Source organism: Aethalodelphis obliquidens, unplaced genomic scaffold, assembly GCF_003676395.1.
Source record: "Aethalodelphis obliquidens isolate GAN/ISIS:26980383/991018 unplaced genomic scaffold, ASM367639v1 scaffold6, whole genome shotgun sequence".
Classification (NCBI taxonomy): domain Eukaryota; kingdom Metazoa; phylum Chordata; class Mammalia; order Artiodactyla; family Delphinidae; genus Aethalodelphis; species Aethalodelphis obliquidens.
This window is the reverse complement of record NW_020837950.1, coordinates 4,252,736-4,277,781: the sequence shown is the minus strand read 5'-3', so window position 1 is coordinate 4,277,781 and position 25,046 is coordinate 4,252,736. Positions and strand designations below refer to the sequence as shown.

The 25,046-nt window shown below is 41.6% G+C and overlaps 1 protein-coding gene across 9 annotated transcripts in view; it reads left to right on the top strand.

Annotated features, from left to right (window-relative positions):
• DCUN1D4 (defective in cullin neddylation 1 domain containing 4) overlaps positions 1-25,046 on the top strand; it is a 68,693-nt gene that overhangs the window by 5,767 nt on the left and 37,880 nt on the right. For 4 of the 9 annotated variants that reach the window (XM_027102979.1, XM_027102978.1, XM_027102986.1 and 1 more), the window contains 4 exons: positions 13,071-13,141; positions 13,317-13,356; positions 21,820-21,934; positions 24,808-24,899. In XM_027102979.1, the coding sequence (XP_026958780.1) occupies positions 13,071-13,141; positions 13,317-13,356; positions 21,820-21,934; positions 24,808-24,899 (318 nt within the window). Of the gene's footprint in view, positions 1-6,593; positions 6,613-8,059; positions 8,179-13,070; positions 13,142-13,316; positions 13,357-21,819; positions 21,935-24,807; positions 24,900-25,046 lie in introns of those variants that run through there. The other 5 variants (XM_027102981.1, XM_027102982.1, XM_027102983.1 and 2 more) reach the window with 3 other exon arrangements.

The following is a 25,046-nucleotide window of genomic DNA, read 5'->3' as shown; positions in this document are numbered from 1 at the left end:
GAGGCTCACTAAAGGCTTGCTTTCTTTAGAAAGTGAACTATGTTAGTTGGAGGTGAAGTTTCTGAGCCTCTGATGTTAATGCTAACATCTCTTCGTAACTCTTAAATTAGAGTTAATAGCTTTCCACAGCTTATTCTTTTTTCTTATTCTGAGATTCAAGTTAGGAGAAGTACCTCTTGAGGGTTATTCTGTTAAGCAGAATGTACATTTAAAAATATTTGTGGCTATAAAAGAGGCTATAATTTGTGGCTTATGTTTTAAATAGAAAAAGTATTGAAATTTTAAATAGAATCATATATTTTAGCAATTGTTGCATGACTGTTTCAGATCTAAGGATCTTTTTTCTATCATGTTCAGTATTCTAGTAGACAAAGTAACTGCTGCTTTAGATTTTAATTGTTTTTCTTTTAATCAGAAGATGCCGTTAATGAGTTATTTTCCATCTAGGAAGGTAGGCTTGTAGTTTTTGAAACTACTAATTAATATATTGAGTAAAACACTAAATGATGCAGAAGAAGATCCCCACCCTCCCCAAATAACGTTACCTCTGGGTATGATTTTTTTTAGTTCCATCTTTAAAGATATTTTCCTTGTGAATATTTTTTGAAAACCTTTCATTACTTGCTGGCTGTATCAGTAGTACTTGCAGAGATGGTGTGTCATCAATCTGTGTCCATGATGGCCTTTGCCAGTCTTCGGGGCCCAGGCTCTTCCTCTGATTGGGGAATTCTTACCATCAAAGGCAGAGCTGCCCAGATACACCCACACCAGGGTGTGAATCTGAAGCTGAAGGCAAGACATGGGAAGAAATTGGAAGTGCCTGGGGGCCATTTAAAGAGGATGGACAGTGGTGACCGCTGTTTCTAGAGGCCGTGGGAGCTGCAGTCCAGGCAGGTCCAGGCTGTGTCAATGGTGCACTCTGCAGTATGCCCTTAGGCATTATTTTGGTTGTACAGCTGATGTGCTTGGTCCTCTGGTTTTCCTAGAGATTCTGTGAACTACCCAATAACCTTTAAAAAAAAAAAACCACTGTTCACATAGCTAGTTGGTTTCTGATGCGCACAACTAAGAATTCGGACAAATCCAACATCCAGACCTGTCTTGGGTTGGTACTTGGCCGAGGCCCTTGTGGAGAAGAGCAGTGGTCTACCTTTCCACCCTGGTTGGTCTCTGTTCAGAGTCCAAGAGTACTGGCTCGAGGTGACCCAAAAGGCTAAAGGGGGACACAGGCAGTGTCAGTCGGAGCTGCGTTTGCCAGTGGTCAGGCAGGACTCTGAGGCACGCATCAGTCACCCCACCGATCGCACTCTATGGAGCTCTTACTGCTGTCTTTGCCTGATTCCATCTTTGTCCCCCCACCCCCTCCCCAAAATTCTTGAGAATATTAGGTATGGAAATAATATTGGTAGAATATTTATTTTGTTTATCCAAAATTATATTTGACAGTCTTAATTGCTTTTTAATTGACTTTATTGAGTATAATTTACATTCTATAAAATTGTACCCATTTGATAAATACGTGTGTGTGTAACCACTACTATAATTAAGATATAGAATGGTTTCCTATCTCCTTAAAGTTCCCTTGTATCCCCTTGCAGTCTGTACTTCTCTACCTCCCACCACAGTTTTTTTAAAGATTTTTTTGATGTGGACCATTTTTTTTTTTAAAGTCTTTATGGAATTTGTTACAGTATTGCTTCTGTTTTATGCTTTGGTTTTTTGGCCACAGAGGCATGTGGGATCTTAGCTCCCCAACCAGGGATCGAACCCGCACCCCCTGCATTGGAAGGTGAAGTCTCAACCCCTGGACCGCCAGGGAAGTCCCCCACCACAGTATTTGGCTTTTAATATATATCATCTTAGGCCTCCTCTGTGTTAGTTGATGATTTGTCATTTTGCTGTTCATGGGGATAGTACAGTATAAAAAGGTGTAATAATCTCTCTCTGTCTTTTTACTGAACTGTTAAATCCAAAGAAAAACTATCAGTGCTATATAAATTATAAATCTGGTAATTAATACTTTACCACATAGAATGGGCTTGAATTAGATGACTTGTTCCCTTGAAAGATTTTCTGGTGGATGGCTTTTCTTGCTTCTCTGTGGGCCAAAGGCATACAATGCTAGGATTTGCTCCTTGGATACCACGATTTCTTTTAGTTGTTATCTGGGTCAGGCTGAGAAGCAGGAAAGCATAGTAGTTAAGCGTGGGCCCTGGTTCTAGGTTCTGCCTCTGTTAGTTGTGTGACCGTGGGTAAATTACTCAACTACTCTGTATAAGCTTCAGATTCCTCATGCATAAAGAATACCTCCTGTATGGTATGGAGTTGTTCAGTCAACAGTGTTTATTGAACACCTACTACGTACCAGGCCGTCTTCTTCATCTGTCATGAAGTTCCCCTTCCAGTGTGGGGGAAGATGCAGATAACAAGCAGGTAAATCATGTAGTATGTCAGATGGTGAGCGGTTCATTTGAGAAAACTCAAGCAGGGAAGGGCAGTGCACAGGTGCCCCTGTGTGTGCAGGGGGCAGAGGAGCAAGAGCAGGGACGTTGTAGTTGTACGAGGCTCAGTCAGGGAAGGCCTCACTAAGAGGGTTGTCGGGCAAGCGCTGGTGGAGGTGAGGGGGCATTCCAGGGAGAGGGGACACAAATTCAGAGACTGAGGAGGGGAGCAAGGCTGTAAATGAGGAACAGCAAAGAGGCTGGTGTGCTAGGAGTAGAGTTGGGGACTGGGCAGAGAGAAAGAAGTAGGAGGCAAGATCAGAAGTGATCCTGAGCATTAAATTAGATAGAACACAAAGTATTTAGAGAAACGCTTGGCCCTTTTCTAATGATTACTGTGTAATGACAATTCCTTCATTAGGCTTTAAAAGGAGACCCTTGAGAGGAAAACAGGTTATAAGAAAGAAAAGAAGCAAGTGAAGCGTTCCCTCACTTAGTCACTCACTTGCTGCTGGGTGCTGCTGTAACAGCATGACTGAGCCTGGTCCTCGTGTTTAAGGAGCTTCCTTCCAGCAGGCTTAGTGGTGGATGCAGAGAGGTCCTGCACTGTTGAAGTATGGGGCAGGGCAAGGTTATTTGGATGCCCAGGGTGCTTTGGGAACAAATAGGGAGTCATTAAAATTATACTTCAGGGAAGGGTTAGCTATTGTCATGTGGGTTTAGCTTTTGAAGTTTTATTATGTGAAGAAAAAGATGGGTGTGTGCCTGAGGGGTGAGGTGGGAGGGTGCTTTCCAAGCAGAGGGAACAGCCTGGCAATAGCATGGGTTTTGGATAGGCCAGAGCGAAGGGAGGCGAGGTGGAGGGATGGTCAGGAGCCATGGGGGAAGGGCTGAAAAGAGGCACCAGGGAGGGCTTATGAGTGGAAAGGAAGTGAGGGGAGAGAGAGAAGTTAGAGGAGGTGGGGCGTGGGGAGAGAAGAGGAACAAAGTGGGATGGGGAGGGGAGGGAGTGACATGTGTTTATATGCAGTGATTATTCTTGGGCTGCTCCAGCTGCCGTGCCTGCCTTAACTCATGTGATCCTCACCACAGCGCTCTGAAATACGATACGTAGGTACTGTTATCATCCCCACTTTCCAGATGAGGAAGCTGAGGTACAGAAAGGTTAACTAGCCTTCTCAAGGTCACACAGCTGATAGGTGGTGAACTGAGATTCTAACTCAGGCATTCTGACTCCGGGGTTTAGGTTCCCTCCACTGCCTATGAAATAATACTCACTGTTTTATCTGTGCTTTTCATTTAATCCTGTGGTAACCTGGCAGGTATATTGGAATTCCATATTTTGTCACTGTTATCTTTGTTTTGCAGTTGGTTCTTTTCTTCTTGGAATGGGTCCCAACAGAATAAGGTGTAGGATGAATTCCTCCCTTCCCACTGCTCTTCTTCCCCTCATTTCTGCCATCTCACAGTGACAGTGGGCATTTAAAAATGGATTCTCGCTGGGCAACTGATTGTGGCAAAGAAGAGTATTTCCATACTTTTTCTTTACTCACTAATGAAATAGTCATTTTTAGTCTTAGATTTTATTTTAAACAGACGTTTGTATTAAGCACTTTTTAAACACATAATTTTTATATATAGGAGATAACCTAACAAGATTGCAGAAAAGCCAGAAAGCTTCTTTCAGTAGAGCTACTAATGTAGTTTTTGCGTAACATCTTTGAAATGATTCTCTTTCCTTTTCCTGTAGTTGAGGGTGAGTTTAAGTCTTTTTCCCCTTTAAGATCTCTTTGTACAGATTCCATTCCCAAAATTATTAGACCGCAGATTACTTGTTCTTAATTAAACAGGAAACTGAGAAGGAGTGTTGTACATTCAAGTCCAGGCAACTGGCTATTGAAGTGAGAGTTTTAAAGACCTGTCCTCTTGTCATCCCTTCTGCCCCGTCTTTACTCTTTGATCTTCTGGGTTCAGTCTGTCTTAGTCTCTTCTATGTTGAATAATAATAGGGATTAAAATAATAAACCTTCATTAGTGCACAGTATGGGCCAGCACTGTGCTGAGTGCTTGGCATGCACCGTCTCAGGAGTCCTCACAAGCCCTTGTGAGGAGGGGCCTGCTGTTCTGGTCTAGTGAGGTTGGGTTATAGGCAGGGCCCTCAGCTAGGACGCCGCAGAGCAGGGACTCTAACCCAGGGCTTTCCGAGGCCAGAGCTGCACTCTTTACCGTAAATCTGGCCTCTTCTGACATTAGTGAGGTGAGAGGGTGATTTTTACTCTGAGCGATGGAGTGGACGGATCTCTCTTCTTCCGTGGGTAGGGTAGGGTGAAGAGAGTGAATCTAGGGCCCTGTGTACCTTGTTACGGTGGGAGAGCAGCCAGACCGGCTGTCCTGGAGTGGCCGACTCCGTTGAGATGACACCACCAGCAGGCACAGGCTGTGCAGTGGATGACGGGTGCTAGGTGGCACGCCGCCTGTCTTGGGCGGGTGGCTTCTCTCCCAGCCGCTTCTACAGGTCCTGTGAGAGTTAGGAGGAAAAAGCCAGCAGCAGTGGTGTGCTTGGTTGGTTTTAACTTCAGATCTTGTGTTCCGTGAAAGCGCCGAGTCACCTGTGATGACCTGCTCCCTTTCCTTGTCAGTTTTCCCCTTTCCATGCTCACCTTTTTGGCTTTGTGCCTTATAAATAGCAAATATTTATTGATGAGGAGAATGATATTAACACCTTCCTCACTGCTACTTTGCTTCATTTGGTTTTCACCTAGCTTTTCGACCGTGAAAAGCCTGGATCTTGATCTTTTTTTCTCGCTGCAGGGCTTGCGGTGAATGAGTTGAACTCCCCTCTGGCCCGTGCTGAGATTGTGATGTGGGTATGGATTGGCTGCGGCAGGCTGGGGGTCGAGGCGAGGGTGGGGACGGAACTCTCCTCTCTGGTTGCACGGTAGAGGCACCTGGACTGTTTGAGAAGCCTTTGACAACCCCACTCCTGTTTTTATTTAGTTGGTCTGGATTGGGGCCCGGGCCCTGGCAGGTATTCGCACTGCCCAGGTGACTCTGATGTGCAGCGACTGGATTAATGCTCAGGAGCTTCCTGGGTGCTTGGGGTTTGGTTTGGGCTGGGGGTCAGAGGACTCCAAAGCTGCGGCTGCCCCCCTCGGGCCCTGCCCTGGGCGGAGAGCACAGGCCACCCCGCTCGCTGTGCAAGTGAAGCAGAGTGCCGCGGAGCTGCCGCTCAGGTGGTGCCTGCCGTGTGCCAGGCACCGTGCTGGGCACCTTGCGGCATGGGTTAGTTTGATCCTCACAGCGTCCTTAGGAGGCAAGCACTATTACCATCCATTTTATAGACCAAGAAATTCCTACTTCTGACAAGTTAGACAGGCGTGTGGTATGAAGCTGACCCACAGCCTGGCTTTTGGTTTTTTCCTAGCTGTGGAAAACTCGTTTCGGATCTTTGTGTTTTAATAATTTGGCCTCACATGTGAATATGTTTGTTTTAACGAGTGAGATGTGTACTTGTGCCATCTCACATGGCTAAATGACGATCAGTTGGTATGCAGAAGTGTAAAGTGGTGTCTGTAATCCCAGTTGAAAATACTACTTTTTACAGCGTCAAAAGTAGAGTTCATTTTATGGTAGATTTTGTCTGTCAAGTTATTTTGAGATAAAACTCATTTCTAATGACCTTTTTTACTTAAAATTGCATTTTGTACTTGTCTTGTAAAATGACTTATACTCTGTATGCTTGAGCTCGTGTATAGATCCTCCCTGACTTGTAAGCTGACCCCCTCTTTACACTGGCTTCTGTAACCTTCCAGGGTACTAAGCAAATCGAATCTCAGCATTTTAAACCTGCTCCAGTCTCGCCATCATAAAGCCCAAACTCAGCAGCCCCTCAGTCCCCCACCCGCACCCCAAAAGCCATCACTGATTTAGTTCTTCATTTTCATTGTCATCAGAATGTATTTATTAGTACATATCTGTGCATAGGGCTTATTAAAAATTTTTATACCCGAGAGCATTGCTCACTGATTGGCCACCTGGAGTTTAGCTAATAATAAAATACTTCTGTGAATCTTTAGGGACAAGAGGAAAGAGGTGTACTTAATAGAAATAATATAGGCGTTGTGTATCTTTTCTGCACCATCTTTTCTCCAAAAAGGAAAAAAAGAAGTTGGTAGGTTGTTTTAGATTTTACCAGCTTTAGTATCTTTTTATTTAATATTAAAGTTCTCTAACTTTGTGTGCTTGCTTATTAACAACCTTGGGTGGGAAATGCTTTTTACCCCAGATGGAGTGTGAAGATACATGGACACTTGCTCCCATCAGAAATAAGCTAGAATGGAGGAAGGGGCTTTGGATTGGGAATTAGAAGATGTGAATTATCCCCAGCTTGGCCACAACTAGTTACCTGACCCTGCTTGGGCTAATTTTCGTAGCTCAAGGAGAATTTTTGAGACTTGGACAAAAGGACATGAAATGTTGAGCTTCCCTCTCAGCCCCTAAAAGCAATCTTGTTGGTTTTCCTCCCAGTACCATCACATTTTGTGTAGAGGTTAGTTCTAAAGTCCACATGTAAGGTGAAAATCACCTGTATTAAAAATATCACTGGAAATACTTTCAGAAGGTGCCCCTCCTCAGAGGTTGTCTCCAACACAGCAGTTCTTTCCTCTAGCGTTAGGACAGGTCGCAGGCTCTTCAGTTGAGCACAGTCGCAGCAGCTGGCTTATGTTTAGGGACTGTGTTTTATGAAGAATACATTTCTTTAAATACTTGACTCATACAAGGTTGTGAGATCCACGTGGAAACTGAGCCGACCCAGTGACCTTCAGATTCCTGTTGCCCAGCTCCCACTCATTAAGTAGAGGCCTTGAGGGCAGTTACTGGGACAATTGACTTTTCTTCTCTCTCCCTCTTCATTTTGCCAAGCAACTGAGTTGAATTTGTGTGAGTTGAATGTGGATGTCCTGCAATCCCATTGTGCTCGGGATGTCTTCCCTCCACTTTTGCTGCCACAGTCTACCTTAAGACCCTAATCATTTCCCACCTCAGCCACTTCCAGCAGTCTTCATGAAAGGCCGCTCTAAATCCAGGCCACACACCCGCCGTAGGGAAATTTATCTAAAAAACTGATTAAAACACTTTCACGGCACCCAGGCTCACAGCAGTGCTTCTCAGACTCCTCCGCCAGCGTTCTGCTGTGGCAGAATTAAGGACTCTCTGGGTTCTGGGAGCGTAACTTGGTCTGGTGAAATTTCTTTCAAATTTTGTGCCATAGTCATTTTTTTGTTTTCAAGTGAAACACTTGTACATGGATTACCTTTGAGTAGGACTGATGCTGCTTGAATGTGCCATGTTTATCTGTTACATTTGCATACCCTCTGATGGTCCAGTTGGAAATACAAGTCCTTAGGAGATTAAACTCTCAAGCAGGATTCAGAGCTGCCTTTTTCTGACCTTGCCTGCCTTTTGAGTCTCCTGATACCATGCTGCTTCTCACATATGAAGATCTAATGGTGTGAATGCACTGAAATACCCTGAACATATTGAATTTAAGTCTTGATGCCTCTGTACCTGCATTCATTTATTCCTTGAGTATTTATTGAGCACCTGATGTTTCCCAGGTATTGCTTTAGGTACGAGGGATACAGCAGTGGACAAGAGCAAGCAAGTTCTGGCCTTTGTGAAGCTTACATTCTAATGCAAGAGGAAGATGACACACAAATATGACATATATGACGAGGTACTAATGCCATAAAGAGAAGTAAAGCATGGTAAAGTGATAGTGAAGAAGGGGTCCTGTTTGTTGGGTCTGGCAAGGTTCTGTAAGAAGGTGATATTTTAGTGGCAACCTGATTAAGTGTGAGAGCAAGCCATGTTATTATTAGAGGAAAGAGTGCTCAATGCAACGAGAATAGCACGTGCAAAGGCCCTGAGGTAGGAGCATGTTTGGAGTGTTCACAGAATAGCAGGAAGCTCACTGCAACTGAGAAGAGTGAGCAAGGGGAAGATGAGTAAGAGACGAGATTGGGTACATGGGTAGAGGCGGAATGTGCAGAGAGAGCCCTGAGTCCATGATACGGAGGACTTTTCTTTTGCTTTGGATGCCTTCCCCTTCCATGCTTTGGGTGAGGTTGAAATTAATTTTAATTTGTTCCACATGGTAGTTGGTTGCCCCTCAGTTTGCTAAATAATTATCTCTTGCCCATTGGTTTGAAAAAAAAAAAAGGCAAAAGATTTATTCGATCTGAAGAGAAACCAGAGTATTACATTGATTTGAAATGCCAGTTAATCATATTAATTATATGTGTTTATACATACTTACAAACATACAGACATATGTTTATTAGCGCTGTTCCGTTGATTTGTATTATAATTATAATTACCTCTATACCAGGCATTGGCAAACTACAGTCCATGGCCCCAGTCAGGCCCACCACCAAGTTTTTATAAATAAAGTTTTATAAATAAAGTTTTATTGGAACACAGCCACACTCATTTGCTTGTGTATTGTTTATGGCTGCTTTTGAGCTACAATGGCAGGGTAGTTATAACAGAGGTCGGATGGCCCACAAAGCCTAAAATATTTAAGATTTGGCCCTCTGCAGAGAATTTACCAACCTCTGCTTTATATTATGTATTGTCTGATAGGGCAAGTTCTTCCTCATTCTTCTTTTTCAACAATTTCTTGGCAAGTCAAGCACGTTTGTTCTTTTCAGATGAACTTTAGAATCAATCTGCCAAGCTTGCCTGACTCCCTTCCTTTTCCCCCACCTCTTTTTTGGGGTAGGGAAGTGGGAGGCAGGGAGAATAGGAATTTGACTGCATTTAATTAATACTTTAGTAAAGGGTGAAGTGATCGCCTTATAATACTGGGTCTTTCCATTCCAGGAATATAATATCTCTGCATTTTTGTCTTTCAGGAAACTTTCATTGTTTCTTCATTCGGTTGTTGCATGTTTAAGTTTATTCCTATGTGTATTATTGCTTTTCATTGCTGTTGTAATTAAGATCACCTCCCAGCTATATTTAACAAGTGACTATTTATGTCATAAAAGAAAGGTTTGGATTTTTATGTATTTAAATTGTTTCTGACCCTCTTATGGAAGTAAACTCCTCTTAGGACTGTTAATTCTGAAATTTGATTCTTTTGGTTGATGGTCATTGTCTGAACTTACCAATAATTGTTTTATTCCTAATATTTATGTCTCTGCCTATGTTGTGGGATTCTATACCAAGAGTAGTTTGGGGGAAGTGAATTTTGACTCTCATTGACGTTCACTTTCTTCCATTATGTAGGTCACAGCAAATGGTAATTATGTAAAAACCCAAACAAACCAACCAAAAAAAAAACCCCCCGGAAAACTTTATGCCCAGTCAGCATTTGTTGATCATTTTTAAGAATGCCCAGAAGATAATTTAGGCAGACCATTTATCAAGCAGGCTATGCCTTTCTGCAGAGCCATTTGTCGCTTTTAATACAGAATGTAGGGTTCGCATGTCAGACAGGAGAGTCAAACCCAGTGACTACTGTGGAGGGCCTTTTGATCATGGACTAAAGTTTACTTAACCAAGCATTTATACTTTGGAATTAAAATATGAGCAGAAGGAGATTTTATGAATGAGTTAGTACTTTCCTAAATATGTTCTCTGTAAAGCATTTGATCTTTATCCTTAACATCTATTCCTAAAGGATGTGAAATCTATTTTAGATTTCAAGGTCTCTTACTTGCCCTGAGCACTGAACAGATGAACCGTAAATTCAATATGTGTTAACCTTTGTGGGTTTATCTTTTAATGCCATTTTGGTCTTTTTTTCCTGAATTTGTGTCTACTCCCCAGCTTCTTACCTTGGTGAAACTAAAGAAGAACTATTCTGTTCATGCTGCTGTTCCTTTTCTTTTTCCCTTTCTGTTTGGTGAAGCGATGATAAGGTGGTTATGGTAGTAGACGCCGGATATGGAAATAGAGAATTGCTGACATATATTATGTGACTTGTGAAATGAACCTTGTTGCTTGTGTTATCTGTAAAGTGAAACTTCATGTATAGAACCTGATCTTAAATGCTTTTGTATATTTTTTTCCACCATCATTATGAACGTCAGTTGGTGGTATATGAATATAGATAGAAATGCCATCATACACAGTAGAGATGTATCAGGCCACATGCCTCAGTCACAGAGGGAGCTCCAACTTTGAGATCTTTGATGTGGGCCTTGACTTGGACCGACAGAAAGTAGAAACCATTGTAGATAGCTGTGTGGTGTGGAAAATGGTATAATCGAATAGTGTGATAATTGATGTCTTTTATTCGGCACTCACTGTGATCCAGGCATTACATTGGCTGTCTGCCACATCTAGGCATTGTAATCTCACTTCACAACTGAGGACGTTGAAATTTAGGTTAAATAACTGGTAGGCCTGAGATTCAAATTGACTGTTAGACTCCAGAGTCAGGTTGTAAAGCTCAGTGAGTGGTGTTTCGGCAGAAACCGTGTGTGTGTGTATGTGTGTGTGTGTGTGTGTGTGTGTGTGTGTGTGCGCGCGCGCACATGTATATAGAAGGATTTAGCAGTTTTGTTTAGATTCTCCTGTGTGAATCTTGACAGTTGAATTAACATCAGGGTGGTATGGCATGAGTTCTGGAGACCTCATTGCTGCAATGATCTTTGGCAAACCCCTCCTGTGTGGCCTCAGTGAGAGAGAATCTAGACCCTTAAGTTTTCTGGTTTTGTTTTTTTGGGGGGCCCAGGAGCTTAATTAATATTTCAGGATGTTAATGTAGTATATCATTTGTCTTCCAAATTTTAAATTGAGAGAGTACAAAAAGGGGGTTTATGGCTTGGTCGTAGGTGCCAGGGGAGGGGGGCAGTGTAAGATTAAGCTCCCCAAAGCCTTTGCAGGTCAGGAGGAGGCTGTTGCTTCTAGTTTTAGAGCCCCCTACACAGCTTTATGAAATAGAAGCATAAGTAAATAAATACACACACATGTAGACACTCGGATACCCCAAATGGTTTTTAATCCTTTTCTGTGCAGTCGTACTAATTAAGATGGAAAATCAAGGTCTGTGCACATTATGTCATCATTTACCTTAAATATGGCTAAACCATTCAGATGCCAAATAATTAATAATGCAAAATAGTTAACACATGTCTATATTTGAGGCCCTGCTCTGGTTGCCTCTCAGCCAACAACTCTGATTCTTTGGACCATTCTCGGTGGCTGTGCCTGCGGCGTGCATGTGCCAGAGCCGTGCATGTGCGCATGTACACGTGCAGCCCGCTGCTCCCGGCAGCGGCGTGTGCATGTTAGGGTCTCCGCTGCCTGCTGGCCCCTCTGCCCTCCAGGCCAGCCTAGACCTGGATTCCTGGCACAATTTAGAAAAGAAAGTGAAGCTTTCTAAATGCTGACAAGTCTGCTTGCTTTCCAGATTCGGAGCAGCAGCCCAGAGAGTCCAGCCCCAGCAGAGACAATTCGTGCTGTAGTGTCCGCGCTTTGCATCTGATATGTGTCCCACATAAAATTCCAGTGAAGGGAGATTATTTTCTTTTTTATCCGAACGGCATAACTTGGAAAGTTACAGTATCTTTTCAAGGTTATTTTCAGACTAACCTTTACTAGTCTTTATGATAGTAAAGAAAAGGAACTACTGTAAATCTTGATATTTTATGAAAATACTTCTATTGCTTGTTCAAATATGAAATTATTCAGAGACTTTTAACCCATATTTGCATAGCCTAATATGTAGACAAGCATACTTAACTTTATAAAAAACATTTGAAATTGGAGATTCAAAAGCCTAACAGTTTAACTTAAAGTTTTATGTTGTGCAGGATTGTATGATGGAGCAACTTAATTCGTCTTGTGTGTGTGATTCATTGTGCAGTTATTAGAGATGGCATGTGGAGACAGTCTTTGATTTGGCCATGTTTCTCTGTGAGTGTGAGTTCTGCCTCTGTGTTTCTGGTTCTGTGGCACATTTTACTGTTGCCATGCAGCTAACTATAGACTATACATCCCAGAGCCCTGGCCTTTCAGACTGGGAGCTTGCAGGATAGCCCTTTGATCTGTCTGTGTTTGTTAAATTAGGAAGGGGAGGGGCTTAGATTCCATTTCTGCTCTATGTTATATAAGAGCCAACAAAATAAGTATATTGTAAGAAATGCCGAATGGTTGAGATGCTTTCCTATTATTTTCTTGCCAGGAGCTTGATATTGTGCTAGTAATTCTGGGGAAGAGAAAGAGAAAGTGAACAAGTTTCATTTGAGATCTGTCTTCTATTTTTGTGACTTGTTTAATTTGCTAGCATTATTGATATTTTTCTTTTAAGCTCAAGTTTATTGCTGATAGGCTATTATAACTACTGAAGTATTTTTGTTTTACCTTACAATTCACATGAAAATGTCATGAACTTTATTTTAACATGTGGTTGGGAATTTAATTGTCAGACTTTATTTCTAGCAGATAGGTTGGTAGTTGCATGTTGTGTCTTATTTAATAAGTATCAAATTAATGGAGATAGAATTCAGTTGTATCAAAACATTTGTTTATCTTCACTTCTGAGCTTTCTTTTTTAATAGTCTTTTTGCAATATGAGAAGTAAATGACACTGAATTTTCCCCTTTTCTTTTAAAGACTTCCAGCTGAACTCTCATCTCTCAACACTGGCAAATATTCATAAGATCTACCACACCCTTAATAAGCTAGTAAGTCAATCTTTTAAAGACAAAACTACCAGCTGTTTAAAGTAGTAGTTTTAAGTGGATTTGATAAAATTTAGATTATGGATATTAAGATATCAGCTGTTTATGAAAATATTGAATTTTAAAGCTTGCTGTATGGTATGTGATTTCTTGGTAATGATGAACATATTTCTTGCAGAATCTAACAGAAGACGTTGGCCAAGACGATCACCAAACAGGTATCTATAAATGCTAACACAACTTAATTTTAAATAAACTTCCTAATATAAAGTTATAATGCATTCCATTAGCAAGTTGTTACTTGGTTGACGATTGTTCTTCAGGGTGTATGGAGGTAGCCATCTCACAGCTCCTTCCCTGGAGGACATCTGTTCTAGGGCTCTGGCTTACAGAGTACTTCAGTTCCTTTAAAGGGTCTGGGGAGTCTCCCCAGTGGTTTCAAAATAATCATTTCTCTACTGAAGTGTTTAGTTTATACTAAAAAGTTGCTACAGTTGTGCAGTTTGGAAGGTATTGCATAAATATTTGTTGACTTGAGATGTAAAATGAGTTGATAGGTCGGTAGGGGCTTGTGTGTGTATGTGTTGTATAGGTCTTGAGGATTTATGAATGGGAAAACTGAAAGTTGATAATCGTAAACAGTTCTCTAGCCCTGTGGTTCTCAAACTGTAGCTGGCATTATAATCACGGAGGTGGGGGGTAGTTCCAATGGATTGCTGGGCTCCACCCCCAGAGTTTTTGATTCTGTAGGTTCAGGGTGGGGCCCTAGAGTTTGCATTTCTAACCAGCTCCCAGATGATGCTGATGCAGCTGGTCTGGAGACCACACCTTGAGAACCACTTCTCTAAACTGTAATGATCATAAAGTTCAGAAACTTGCACTTGATCTGTAGTTACGAAAACTTCCAGCAAAAATGATTAAAATATATTTTAAAGTTTTTGAAAATTATCACAGTAATACATGATTGTTAGAGAATTATGAATAGCACAGAAGCAAAGGAAGTAAAAAGCCACAATCCTCCTTCACGTCTCCCAGTCCAGCCTTCCCCCAGTTTGCCGCTTAATGTTTGTTCTTTCAGACATTTTTGTACCTGCATATATTTTTATAGTAGTGTTTTTTTTAATTTATCATTGATGAGCTCATACTCTACATACTATATAGCATCGTTCTTTTTTCATTTAATTTTTTAACTTAATGGTGTATCTTTGAGGTTGTTGGGATTTAGAACTCTCCCCACCCTTCCCCTCCAGATTGGTTCAGGATCAATTGAAAATTAGGCACAAGATGGAGATTGAAGTAATAGTTGTGTTGGAAAGCACAGCTTAGAAGAGCAACAAAAATGCAGAGGCTTTTCAGTATTTCAACTTAATTAGATAGCCTTACACGCAATCACTGCCACAGCTAGTTAAGCACAGCACTTCTCCCGGCCCCTCTCTAACCCACCACTTATGGTGGAAGGGTATCAGCTTCTGCTGGCAGGTTGATCTGAAAGGGAGTTCAGAAGGGGCTGGGCCCCTCTGCTCAGTTCCTCCCTGCCCCAATCACCAGTTAGATCAGACATTCCTTCTTCCAGAGGAAGGAATGAGAGAAGGGGGAATGTATTCTAGAAGGCCAGGCCACGGAGGGTCCCTTCACCTGATCTTTCTGTTTTAGTAAATATAGGTCAACTCAAGGCAGTCAAAAACAGTTTGCTTAATAATTTTATTTATTGATTGATTATAGCTCCTTAATTTTAGAAGCAGTGTATGCACATGGTTTTAAAAGAAATGTCAGAAAGGTGTAAAGAAGTGAAGGTTGCTGGCCCATTTTATGAGCCCTAGCTCCCATCCCCACTAGTACGACACCCTTGACTCTCCAGAGATAACTCTTATATTCTTGTATTTGTTTCCCAAATGACGATGATATATGTTTTTCCCCAAATACAAGTATACCTTTGTATGTGCCTCTTGTTTTTGTCACTCAGTATATCTTGGAGATCTTTTCATTGCAGCACATTTATAAAGCTTTATTTTTCAATGACTGCATGATTTTCTGTTGCATGGATATATCATAATATGTTTCTATTGATACACATTTAAGTGTGTTTAACTTTTAGCTAATTTTCAGGGCCAGTTTTAAAAGTTAAAAAAAAGCACATTTCTCTCTACTATTCTGGAACAATATATTGGTAGACATCAGAGATTTTTTTAAACTTAAGAGTTAGTGTAGTTTTGATTTTTTAAAACTGAATTTTGTGTTTGTAAAGCCTTTAAGTTGTCTTTCCCTTGGCTAAGGTAATAAAACATCTAAGTGCTGAGTCTTGTACATTCTGTAGTTAAAGTTGAACTTTGGATTTGAATGAGTATTGTTACTGTGGTAATTTCACATTTAAATATTTAACCTGAATGTGGCAATTTAATAACTATAAGCTATAATTAAGGAAAACGAAAGTGGAGAGTGTGTTTGGCCTCATGCCTCCTCTTTCGCCCTTGGGGACAGTGGATGTGCCTGATATTTGGTATATGACTTGCTGGTGCAGTTCCTCGTACCTCATACGTGCCAGTCAATGTCAGTTAACATTAGTAATTTCTCAGAGTGGTCCATTTCCCCATCTGGTTATAGCATCACTTGTGATTACCATACCTGACAGAGTATACTTTAAAAATTAAGTAACATAAAATCCGTAGTGTTTGGAAACCTGAGAAAGTTAATCACTATAGTGCCTCTTTGTAGTGCCTCCTTGAATTTCTTGGCCCATCAGTAGTCTGAGCCATTTCTATAACAACTGTATATGGAAGAGCCAAACTAAGTGCAAAAGAGGACTGTATCTTCCTGCTCTGTTTCCTTTAACACTTTCCTTTGGTGCTTTCAGTCTTCCACCAGAAAAAGAAGAAAGAAAAAAAAAAAAAAGGAGAGAGAGTGTGTATGTTAAAATTGGAGAAGCAGCACAAAATACTGGGAGTGAATTTAAAAAACCAGAGAGGACCCAAAAAAAATGATGGAGGATGGTAGATGTCAAAAGTCAGTATTGTTTAGAGAGAAAGGAAAGGAAATTTTTTGGTCTTAAATAGTAGGATAAAAATTGCGCATTTGGACACTACTAGTTTTACTGAAGCAAGCAAGTAGTTCAATGCTCTGTTCAAGAAAATGAAATAAAATATTTAGGTACTGGTAAGATGTCTTAAAATGCATCCTATTTACCAACTTAAATTACTATACCTTTGTGACATTATTCAGTGAAAAGTGAGGTGAAATGGCTATATGAAAAGTATTGAAATGGCAGAATGAACGTGTAAAATGTTATTAAGTGAGTCAAGGCTATATGATACAACAAACTCATTATAATGAAAATTAGTGAGATTTTTGTATTGGAACATGCATTTATACTAAGTTCGGAAAAGTCAGAAAAATTCTCTAATTGTATAAACCTCTTTGAGGATGACTAGAAACTGGGCACACAATTTAATATGTCTTACAAAAAATGAATCCTGAACAGGACCTTTTTTCACTTGAGGCCCACAGCAGGAAGATTAAATTAAAAAAAAAAAACAAAACAGAACAGTGGAGCAGTGATTTAGATACCATTTATTAAGAATAACATGGTTAGTTAAATTATTATCAAAACAGCCAGCTGCATAGGCATTAAAAGGCCTTTGGTTTGATCCAGGTGAACTTAAATTGCTCTTTAAAAATTGATTTTTTATGGGACCAAATATTGGAATAGATATGTTAAAAATGTTGGCGGTATTTCTAGTTGTTTAATGTAAGAAGAATAGCTATATTCATTGACCTCCTGATTTATTTGAAAATATGGTCAGTTACTAGAATAATTTATTTGTTCCTCTTAAAAACTGAACCAAAAAGAAATGACCCTGAACTCAAATCATAACCTTTGGTTAAAAAATAGAAACAATTTTTATTGCCTTCCTAAGGATCATTTAAACACTTCAGCTTCAAGAAAGAGCTTCTAACGATGGGAGAGGCAATTTCGGAGTCACTGTCACAATGTAGAAATATTATAGACTGAACACCAGAATATCTATCACGATAATGTGAAGGAGCCTGAACCATAGTTTGGGATTCCTAGTTGAGATTATTCATCTCTTCCTCTTCCTACTTCTTTATTATTATAATAAAAAGGCTTTTTCTCTTTCATAAGTACCTGCCAGACGTTTCTAATGAGATTTAAGATGGATCCTTAAAATCTTTTTCATCACTGTTTTTTCTTGGGTGATTGGCAAATATTGAAAACTTGCAGCTCTGATCATTTCAAATCAGTTTATGGGTTAAGTCGCTTTAATTTGTTAACTATTTATTGAATAGGAACTTTCAGGTGCTCCACTTATTGGCCCGTTGTCTTATCTGTAGAATTGGGGTGGTAATAATACCTCAGATTTGTGAAGATAAATTTGAAAGTGATTTGTAGTTACTAATTTAAAACTTCAGCCTTAATATTTTGCCTCTACCTGTAACGTCAGATCGTTTATACCTAAGTACATACTTGTAACAGGTTAAAATAGCTAAAGCTTCTTTGAAACATAAACGTTCCATAACATTGTTGTTTACAGTATTTGCTTACTGAATTTTCTTTTTACTCTAAAAATAAAGTTTAATTAAGGTAGATAAAGTGATACAAGTTCTAAAGCAGTAAAGTCTAAATTTAATGATACGAGTAAATACAAATTTGTAAAACATTCATTTAGGTGTAAGTGTTTTTATTATAAAAAGACATCACAGAGTTATTTTAAGAAGCAGACATTCTAGAATATTTGTGTTTAAAAAAAATCCGACCTGCCAGGAAACTTAGAATCAAGTGCTTTTCTTAACTGACAAATGGGAAAGAAAATCTTAAATGGTGGTATATTATCTATTCATAGATGTTTCAAATTTCTGGAAACATACTGATCTCTAAGCAGAATTTGATTTACGCTTGTTTTAGGAACACATTTATTCAACAAATATTTGCGAGTCTACTGTGGGACTCTCAGTACTGTATATGCTGTATTACTACTGTACTAAGATGATATATTAGCTGCTGTGTCTGCACAGGTGAACAAATCAGAACCCTGCAAACCAAGGTGTACTTTTGTGCATGAACCTAAAAACCTGAGTTGTTGCTCTTGCTCAGGTAGGATCCCTGGAGCCATGCGGGGTTGGGGGAGCAGCTTCGGGGCCACCGAGCCGTGAGTTGTGTGCTCTTCGTGTATTTTTGTTGACTTGGTTCATGTTGGCAGATTATTTTAGGTAAACTTGTTTTCCTCAGCGTTAAAAAATTGCTTTTGGGCTTCCCTGGTGGCGCAGTGGTTGAGAGTCCGCCTGCCGATGCAGGGGATATGGGTTCGTGCCTCGGTCCGGGAAGATCCCATATGCCACGGAGCGGCTGGGCCCGTGAGCCATGGCCGCTGAGCCTGCGCGTCCGGAGCCTGTGCTCCGCAACGGGAGAGGCCACAACAGTGAGAGGCCCGCGTACAGCAAAAAAAAAAAAAAAAAAAAAAAAAAAAAATTGCTTTTGAGATAGCCTGGAACTTTTCACTGTCATCATGGGTTCCAGGGTTCTACCTGTGGAGCTGTGCTGCGTCGTGCGAGTTGGACTCGTCCTTCCTGTGAGGTGGGGGTGGGTGGCGAGAGGCTCAGTGAGCCAGTGGGTGCCTGGGCTGTAATGGGCACCGGGGACGAACAGATGCCGTTTCATTGTGAAGGGTGGCCCCTAATAGTCACTCGCTTATGCCGATGATTGGAGCAGAGAGGTCTGAACGAACGCCATGGGAATAAGTGAAAGAACAAAACGCCAAATTTGGGATGCTTTGGGGCTAAAATATGAGTAAGTTTTACACCAGGAGAAGCGATTTGTGGAACTTCAACAGTAAGAAAAAAAATTAAGTTGAAAAAGTTACTTTATGATGTTTGTATGTTTACCAGAAACATGATACTCTTGTCAAGTAGGAATCCGTGAAAGCAAGACATTATGCCAGTGTTTCTATGAAGAGGCAAATAGTAGAGGAGCCGGTGGATTTATCTTTATTGGTGAATATTGGTGAAGACATTATTTTAAATGGTGTTCATCTTCCCACGCGCTGAGGAGATGAGTGCATTTCCTCTGTGTTCTGCAAACGTTGGTGGGAGGGAGAGGTTCCTCCCGGAACAGATGCTCAGAACCCGACTGTGACCAGTACCAGGAGACAGTGTCTTTCCTTAAGACGTGCACGTCCAAGGTGGGAGAAGCAAGCCTCGAAGTTGAAGGCAGACTCTGTTTCTGAGCAGCGTGGCAGGCTTTCCGGCAAGGCGGGACCCACTTTTTCATTCTGCAAGCTCCACCCTGAGGCATTAACGGACAAGAATAAATCTTTGATTGACCGTTGGCAGTCTGCAAAAGCTTTGGTCTCCATGCACCTCTTCAGACCTTTCTGCGCGCTTCAGCGTAAACAGGACTGCCATTTCACCAGGAGGACGAGCGGGGCGTGTGTGGTGGGCAGCACGTTGTCTGGCTCTTTCTCTTCCTGATTTTGCTGCTGTTGTGGGGAGAGAGATATGGGCGTGCCTTGTGTCTCTGAAGAACCTCCTACTCCCTCCGTTGTTGGGCTCTGGGAAGGGTGGTTGAGGATCGTTGTCTTTTCAGCCTGGTGGGCGCTGCCTCTGGCTGAAGGAGCAGGCAGGGTCCAGTACCCGGCGCTGGGCCCACGCCTCGTTCGTGCTGTTGTCCTGTTTTGTGGCAGAAGAGGTGGTTTCGGCTATTCTGTTCCTGAAGCGCATCGCCTGGGAACTTAGCGTGGTGGTGGAAGCCTGAGTATGTCCTGAGATTGAGGTTCCAGTCCCGACCGTTGCGCTTACCAGGTTGGGACTGTTAGCTACTGACAACTCTGTCCCTGCCTTCTGAACAGCTTTCTAGAGAGAACTGTCCACATTCACTGAGATCACACCCTCCGCTCACGTCCTTCCCCAGCCTGTTGCAGCCCTGTCCCCAGCCTCTTGCTTCTGCATCTGACTGCTGCCACTGCCCTGTGCACTCCTCCTGCTTTGGCTTCCTGGAGTGTACACTCGCCCAGGTTTTCTCCCCACCCAGGTCTTCGCCCTCTTTTCCCAGCCCCCGAATATCCACACTCCCTGGGCTCTGGCCTTAGTCCCCAGCTTCTCAGTCTCTGCTGCTGAGGCTGCGTGGAGGCGGCAGTGAGTGGTGGTGGGGAGCTTGGCCTCGTCGCCGAGCTGCTTGGGTTCCATCCTCGACTTCACCTGCCTGCCTTCCAGCTGCTGCTTCATCTCTCTGCCTGAGTTTCCTCATTCGTAAGAATGGGGTGGTTGTGAGGATTGGGTCAACGTGGAGGTCCAGCCTGAGCGCGCACCTCCCTGGTGGCACTCAGATCCCAACATCTGTCTACTCGCAACACTTGGCCACGTGAGCACGTGTTGAATGGATATTTTTCCCTCATAAAGCTCTGGAGAGGTAGATCTCACAGTTCTCATTCTTCAGATGATGAACCAGAGACCCAGAATAGGTCACTGACTGAGCCACATGACTAGGTGAGGAGCTGGAGCTCATCCACTGAATGCAGAACACTCAGACCCTATCACCCGGTGCTGCCTTGTCCCAGAGGCTCACTGAGGGCCCTGGGCCCTCCCACCACGGCACCAGTGCAAGGAGGAGGACGTGCAGTCCAGATTTCACCACTTAGCACTTCTGAGACCTTGGAAAGTCTCTTGAATGCCTAAGCCTTACTTTTTACCATCAGTCAGTAGAGATAATTAACTCTGCCCTGCCTGTCGTTCAGGGTTATTGTGGGAACCAAATGACATAATATCTCTGATAGTACTTGTGCCAAGATGGGTATTTTAATTATGTTATAATTGTCTAGTAATTTATAATGGTTTAAGACAGTCTGAAGTGAGACTTGTCTGGGTTTGAATTCCAATTTTGCCCCTTACCTGACCCCTCTCTGCCTCCGTTTTCTTATCTGCATAAGCAGTAATGATTATTCTTTTTTCGTAAGCTTGTTGTGAGGTTAAGTGAGGTGTCGTACATGTAAGTGTTAAGAGCAGGGCCTGGCTCACCATAAGGTTTCCATAGGTGTTCCATGTTGTTGTTACATTTTAATATCTTTTACCAAATGAAAGTTAATGCTTCCAAAAACCCTGACTGAAAGTGGCAGAAACAAATTAAAAATATTTATGGAAGTTTTGTTCAAGATCATGTCAGGCTTTTGCCCCAAAAATCCAAATTCTGTTTTGTTTTGTTTTTTTTTAATCAGATATTCCTTGAAGCTTAAGAGTGTTTGGACTGATGTACTTGTATGTATTTTAGACCCAAGGTCACCAGTCGAGCTGGCCTTGCCTAATGAAGTACAGAAATGAGATAGCAGTGCAATTCCTTCTGAAGGAACATTGACGTGTAAAGGGAGCTGGAAGCTTAGATGATTTATATTAGTATTTTTGGAGAGTAAACTGAAGTTATGATAACTTCATTTCTGGTGTGTGTTTTGGGGGGACTATTAACTAATTTGTGTCATTGCTAGGTTTATTTCTTGACTCTAACATTTTCTCAAAGAAGAACTGAAAACCAGTTTTTCACTTTTCATTTTTTCATGTTTACAGAGAACATCTAAACCCTTTGCGGTGTAAGTTGTGAAAGCTCTTCGTTTAGCGCTGATATTCTTTGGAAGGGTTTCAATGTGGCATTCCTTACTTTTTGTGCTCTTCACTCTGTTTTGTAGGAAGTCTGCGGTCTTGCAGTTCTTCGGACTGCTTTAGTAAAGTGATGCCGCCGAGGAAAAAGAGAAGACCTGCCTCTGGAGATGATTTATCTGCCAAGAAAAGTAGACACGATAGGTACGTCGCAGAGACAGTGGAACCACATTGGTGGCATATGTGTTGAAGAGGCACCTTTCTACCCAAGCCCAGTGTGGGTCTTCTAAGCGTACAAATGCCAACCAGAATATTGTTTTGGTTCTGCCAGGAAAACTTCAAAGTGTAATTTTTTGTGATACTTACTTAACGTGTGGGCTCATGAAACAAAAACAAGTTAGGTAACCTGAGTTCATAGAAATTCAAATTTTTATCTCAGTCCATTGATCCACCAGAACTGGTGTCGTGTTTCTTTCTTTGCTTTTAAGAGCTTGCCCTCTGTGCCTGTTGAGGACCTCAGGATTGGTACTTATCTCTTCTTTAAGGGGGTCTCACTCACTACCTACAACCACAGGAATCCTGTAGCTGCCTTTGCCAGGACCTGGGTTGCGTGGCTGGAGAGAACTGCCTGCACCAAGTGCTCTAAGCCTGCCTGGAATATTAGCTGAGCTGACATTTCTTCTCAAAAGAGTGAGCATTTGTTAGAAACCATGAAAAACAAGACTGTTGAAACCACTTCTCTTTCAGACAAGTGAACTGTTAATTTTGGTAACTCCCAAGGTCCATTAGACTTGCTTATTTTAGGCATCTTTACTATTTCAACCAGATTTTATTAGACATCTCTTGGTTCTTTCTCTCTCTCTCTTTTTTTTTTTAAAAAAAACAACGAATAAACATCATAGTTTTAATCTTTTCTGCCTTTTCCCATCTGCCTCCATTCTGGCTCTGTAGGTCACTTCACTTCACTTATGTGGCCTGAATTGCCACATCGATAAATCAAGGGAATTAGATGAGATTTTTCTGCTTTCTTTTTTTAAAAATAAATTTATTTATTTATTTTTGGCTGCGTTTGGTCTTCGTTGCTGCGCGGGCTTTTCTCTAGTTGCAGCGAGTGGGGGCTACTCTTCGTTGTGGTGCATGGGCTTCTCATTGCGGTGGCTTCTCTTGTTGTGGAGCACGGGCTCTAGGCGGGCGGGCTTCAGTAGCTGTGGCACGCGGGCTCAGTAGTTGTGGCCCGCGGGCTCTAGATCGCAGGCTCAGAAGCTGTGGTGCACGGGCTTAGTTGCTCCGTGGCATGTGGGATCTTCCCGGACCAGGGCTCGAACCCGTGGCGGATTCTTAACCACTGCACCACCAGGGAAGCCCTGAAGCCAGTTTAAAAACTGGTAATTGAGTTGCAGAAGGGTGCGAGTTACTCTCATGAATAGCATTTCATCGGTCATCTAGGGGATGGGGAGCTGTAACGTTATCCGAGTTTCATTCTTGGTCTTTTTTGAAAAACAACTTCATTTACATACCACAATGTATACGATTTTAAGTGTACAGTTCAGTGATCATTACGGAGTTGTTGGAGCTGTGCAGCCATCACTGCAAACCAATGTTAGAAGATTCCCATCACCCCAGTTGGAGCCTTGACGCCCATTCACAGTCCATCCCTGTGCTTATTCCCAGCCCCAGGAAACCACAGATTCACTTTCTGTCCCTACGATTTGCCTTTTCTGAACAGTTCACGTCAATGGTCTTTTTGTGCCTTGCTTCTTTCACTTAGCATAACTTTTTTGAGGTTCATCCATGTAATAGCATGTATTGGTATCTTTTTTTTTTGGTAATGTTATTCCATTGTCCTTTTTTAGGTAGAGTATTTTTAAGTGATTCAGTCATTACAGTGTCATATAGAGGTCTCCAGGATATTGACTAGTTACAGACTTTGAGCTGAGATAGGATGTCCAGGCCCAGGGCTGGAGCAAATCTGTTTGAACCCCTGGACAGTATCCACCTTTGTTTCCAGGTGGGATGGCTACTTTTTATAGAAGAAATACAAAAGTGGTGGTTTGCGGTTTCAGTATCTTAATACTTTATAACCATGTTTTGAGCGTTTTCTGGGTATTGAAACCCAGAATCTCTGATCAGCGGTATATACAGATATTCTGGTGAAAGTCTTGCTCATGAATAAATGCTCTTTTAAAAAGAATTATACATGATTTTATATTACATGCTATGTAAATAAAAACTGTATTCATAAATGTTTATATAACTATTTAGACAATTTATATATAAATACTCATAATTTTTCTATCAAAATCACTATTTTAAAAGTACTGCTGCTTCTCCCCTCCCCAAGTAGGGCCTGTCTTGGTTCTCAGCCCTGTGTCATCATGAAATAAGGAGTCCCTGCCAAGGGTCACAGTGTTGGCAGGAGGAGGCTGCTGTGCTTGCTGACTCAGTTCTCCAGCTTATGTGTCTGTCTCCACAATGCTAGGGCATGATAGGAGAAGGGCAGAAGCCAAGGATTCTCTGTACTTCGTTTTCCTGAGGTTCTTTTCCTGGAGGCTTGGACATAATTTGATGTTTCTTTTTATTTGCTTGACAAGTTCCTTGGAGGTGTCTAATACTGCCAGGTTCTTCCTTAGACCATGTGTCGCCCAACCTGACTCGTACGGCACGGGAGTCAGGAGAACTTGATGCAGAGACGTGAGCGAGTCCTAGGGCCACCAGTTGAAGAAACACCATCCACATTTCTTGCTGTATCACTAGTGTTCTGTAGTTAGTTCTGGCTAGAGAGGTAGAAAGGAGTATATTAAATACTTGTTCTCTTCAGTTTTTACTGATTATTTGTTCATCAGAGAAAAACCTGTATTAAGTGCTTACCATTTAATTTTATACTGGGTGTGACTGTGTTTAAAACTATAGTTATAACAGCTGAAGCTTCCAAATGCAAGAAGTGAAATATTTTAAATATACATGAAATACTGACTGAATAGATGTTTGGTTGGGTAAAAGAATAAAAACTATTTGCTACTTAAAAAAACTCAGTATCTTTACTTTAAATAACTTAAAACCCCTTTCTTGATTTCTAGCATGTATAGAAAATATGATACAACTAGAATAAAGACTGAAGAAGAAGCCTTTTCAAGTAAGAGGTGCTTAGAATGGTTCTATGAATATGCAGGTAGGTAATCATTTATATCATCTAAGACTGAGCCTCATAAAAATAAGGAGTGCCTTAGAGGAGATTAAAGAATTAAAAAGGAGTACTTTTCAAATTTCGGGTGTGTGTGTGTGTGTGTGTGTGTGTGTGTGTGTGTGTGTGTGTGTG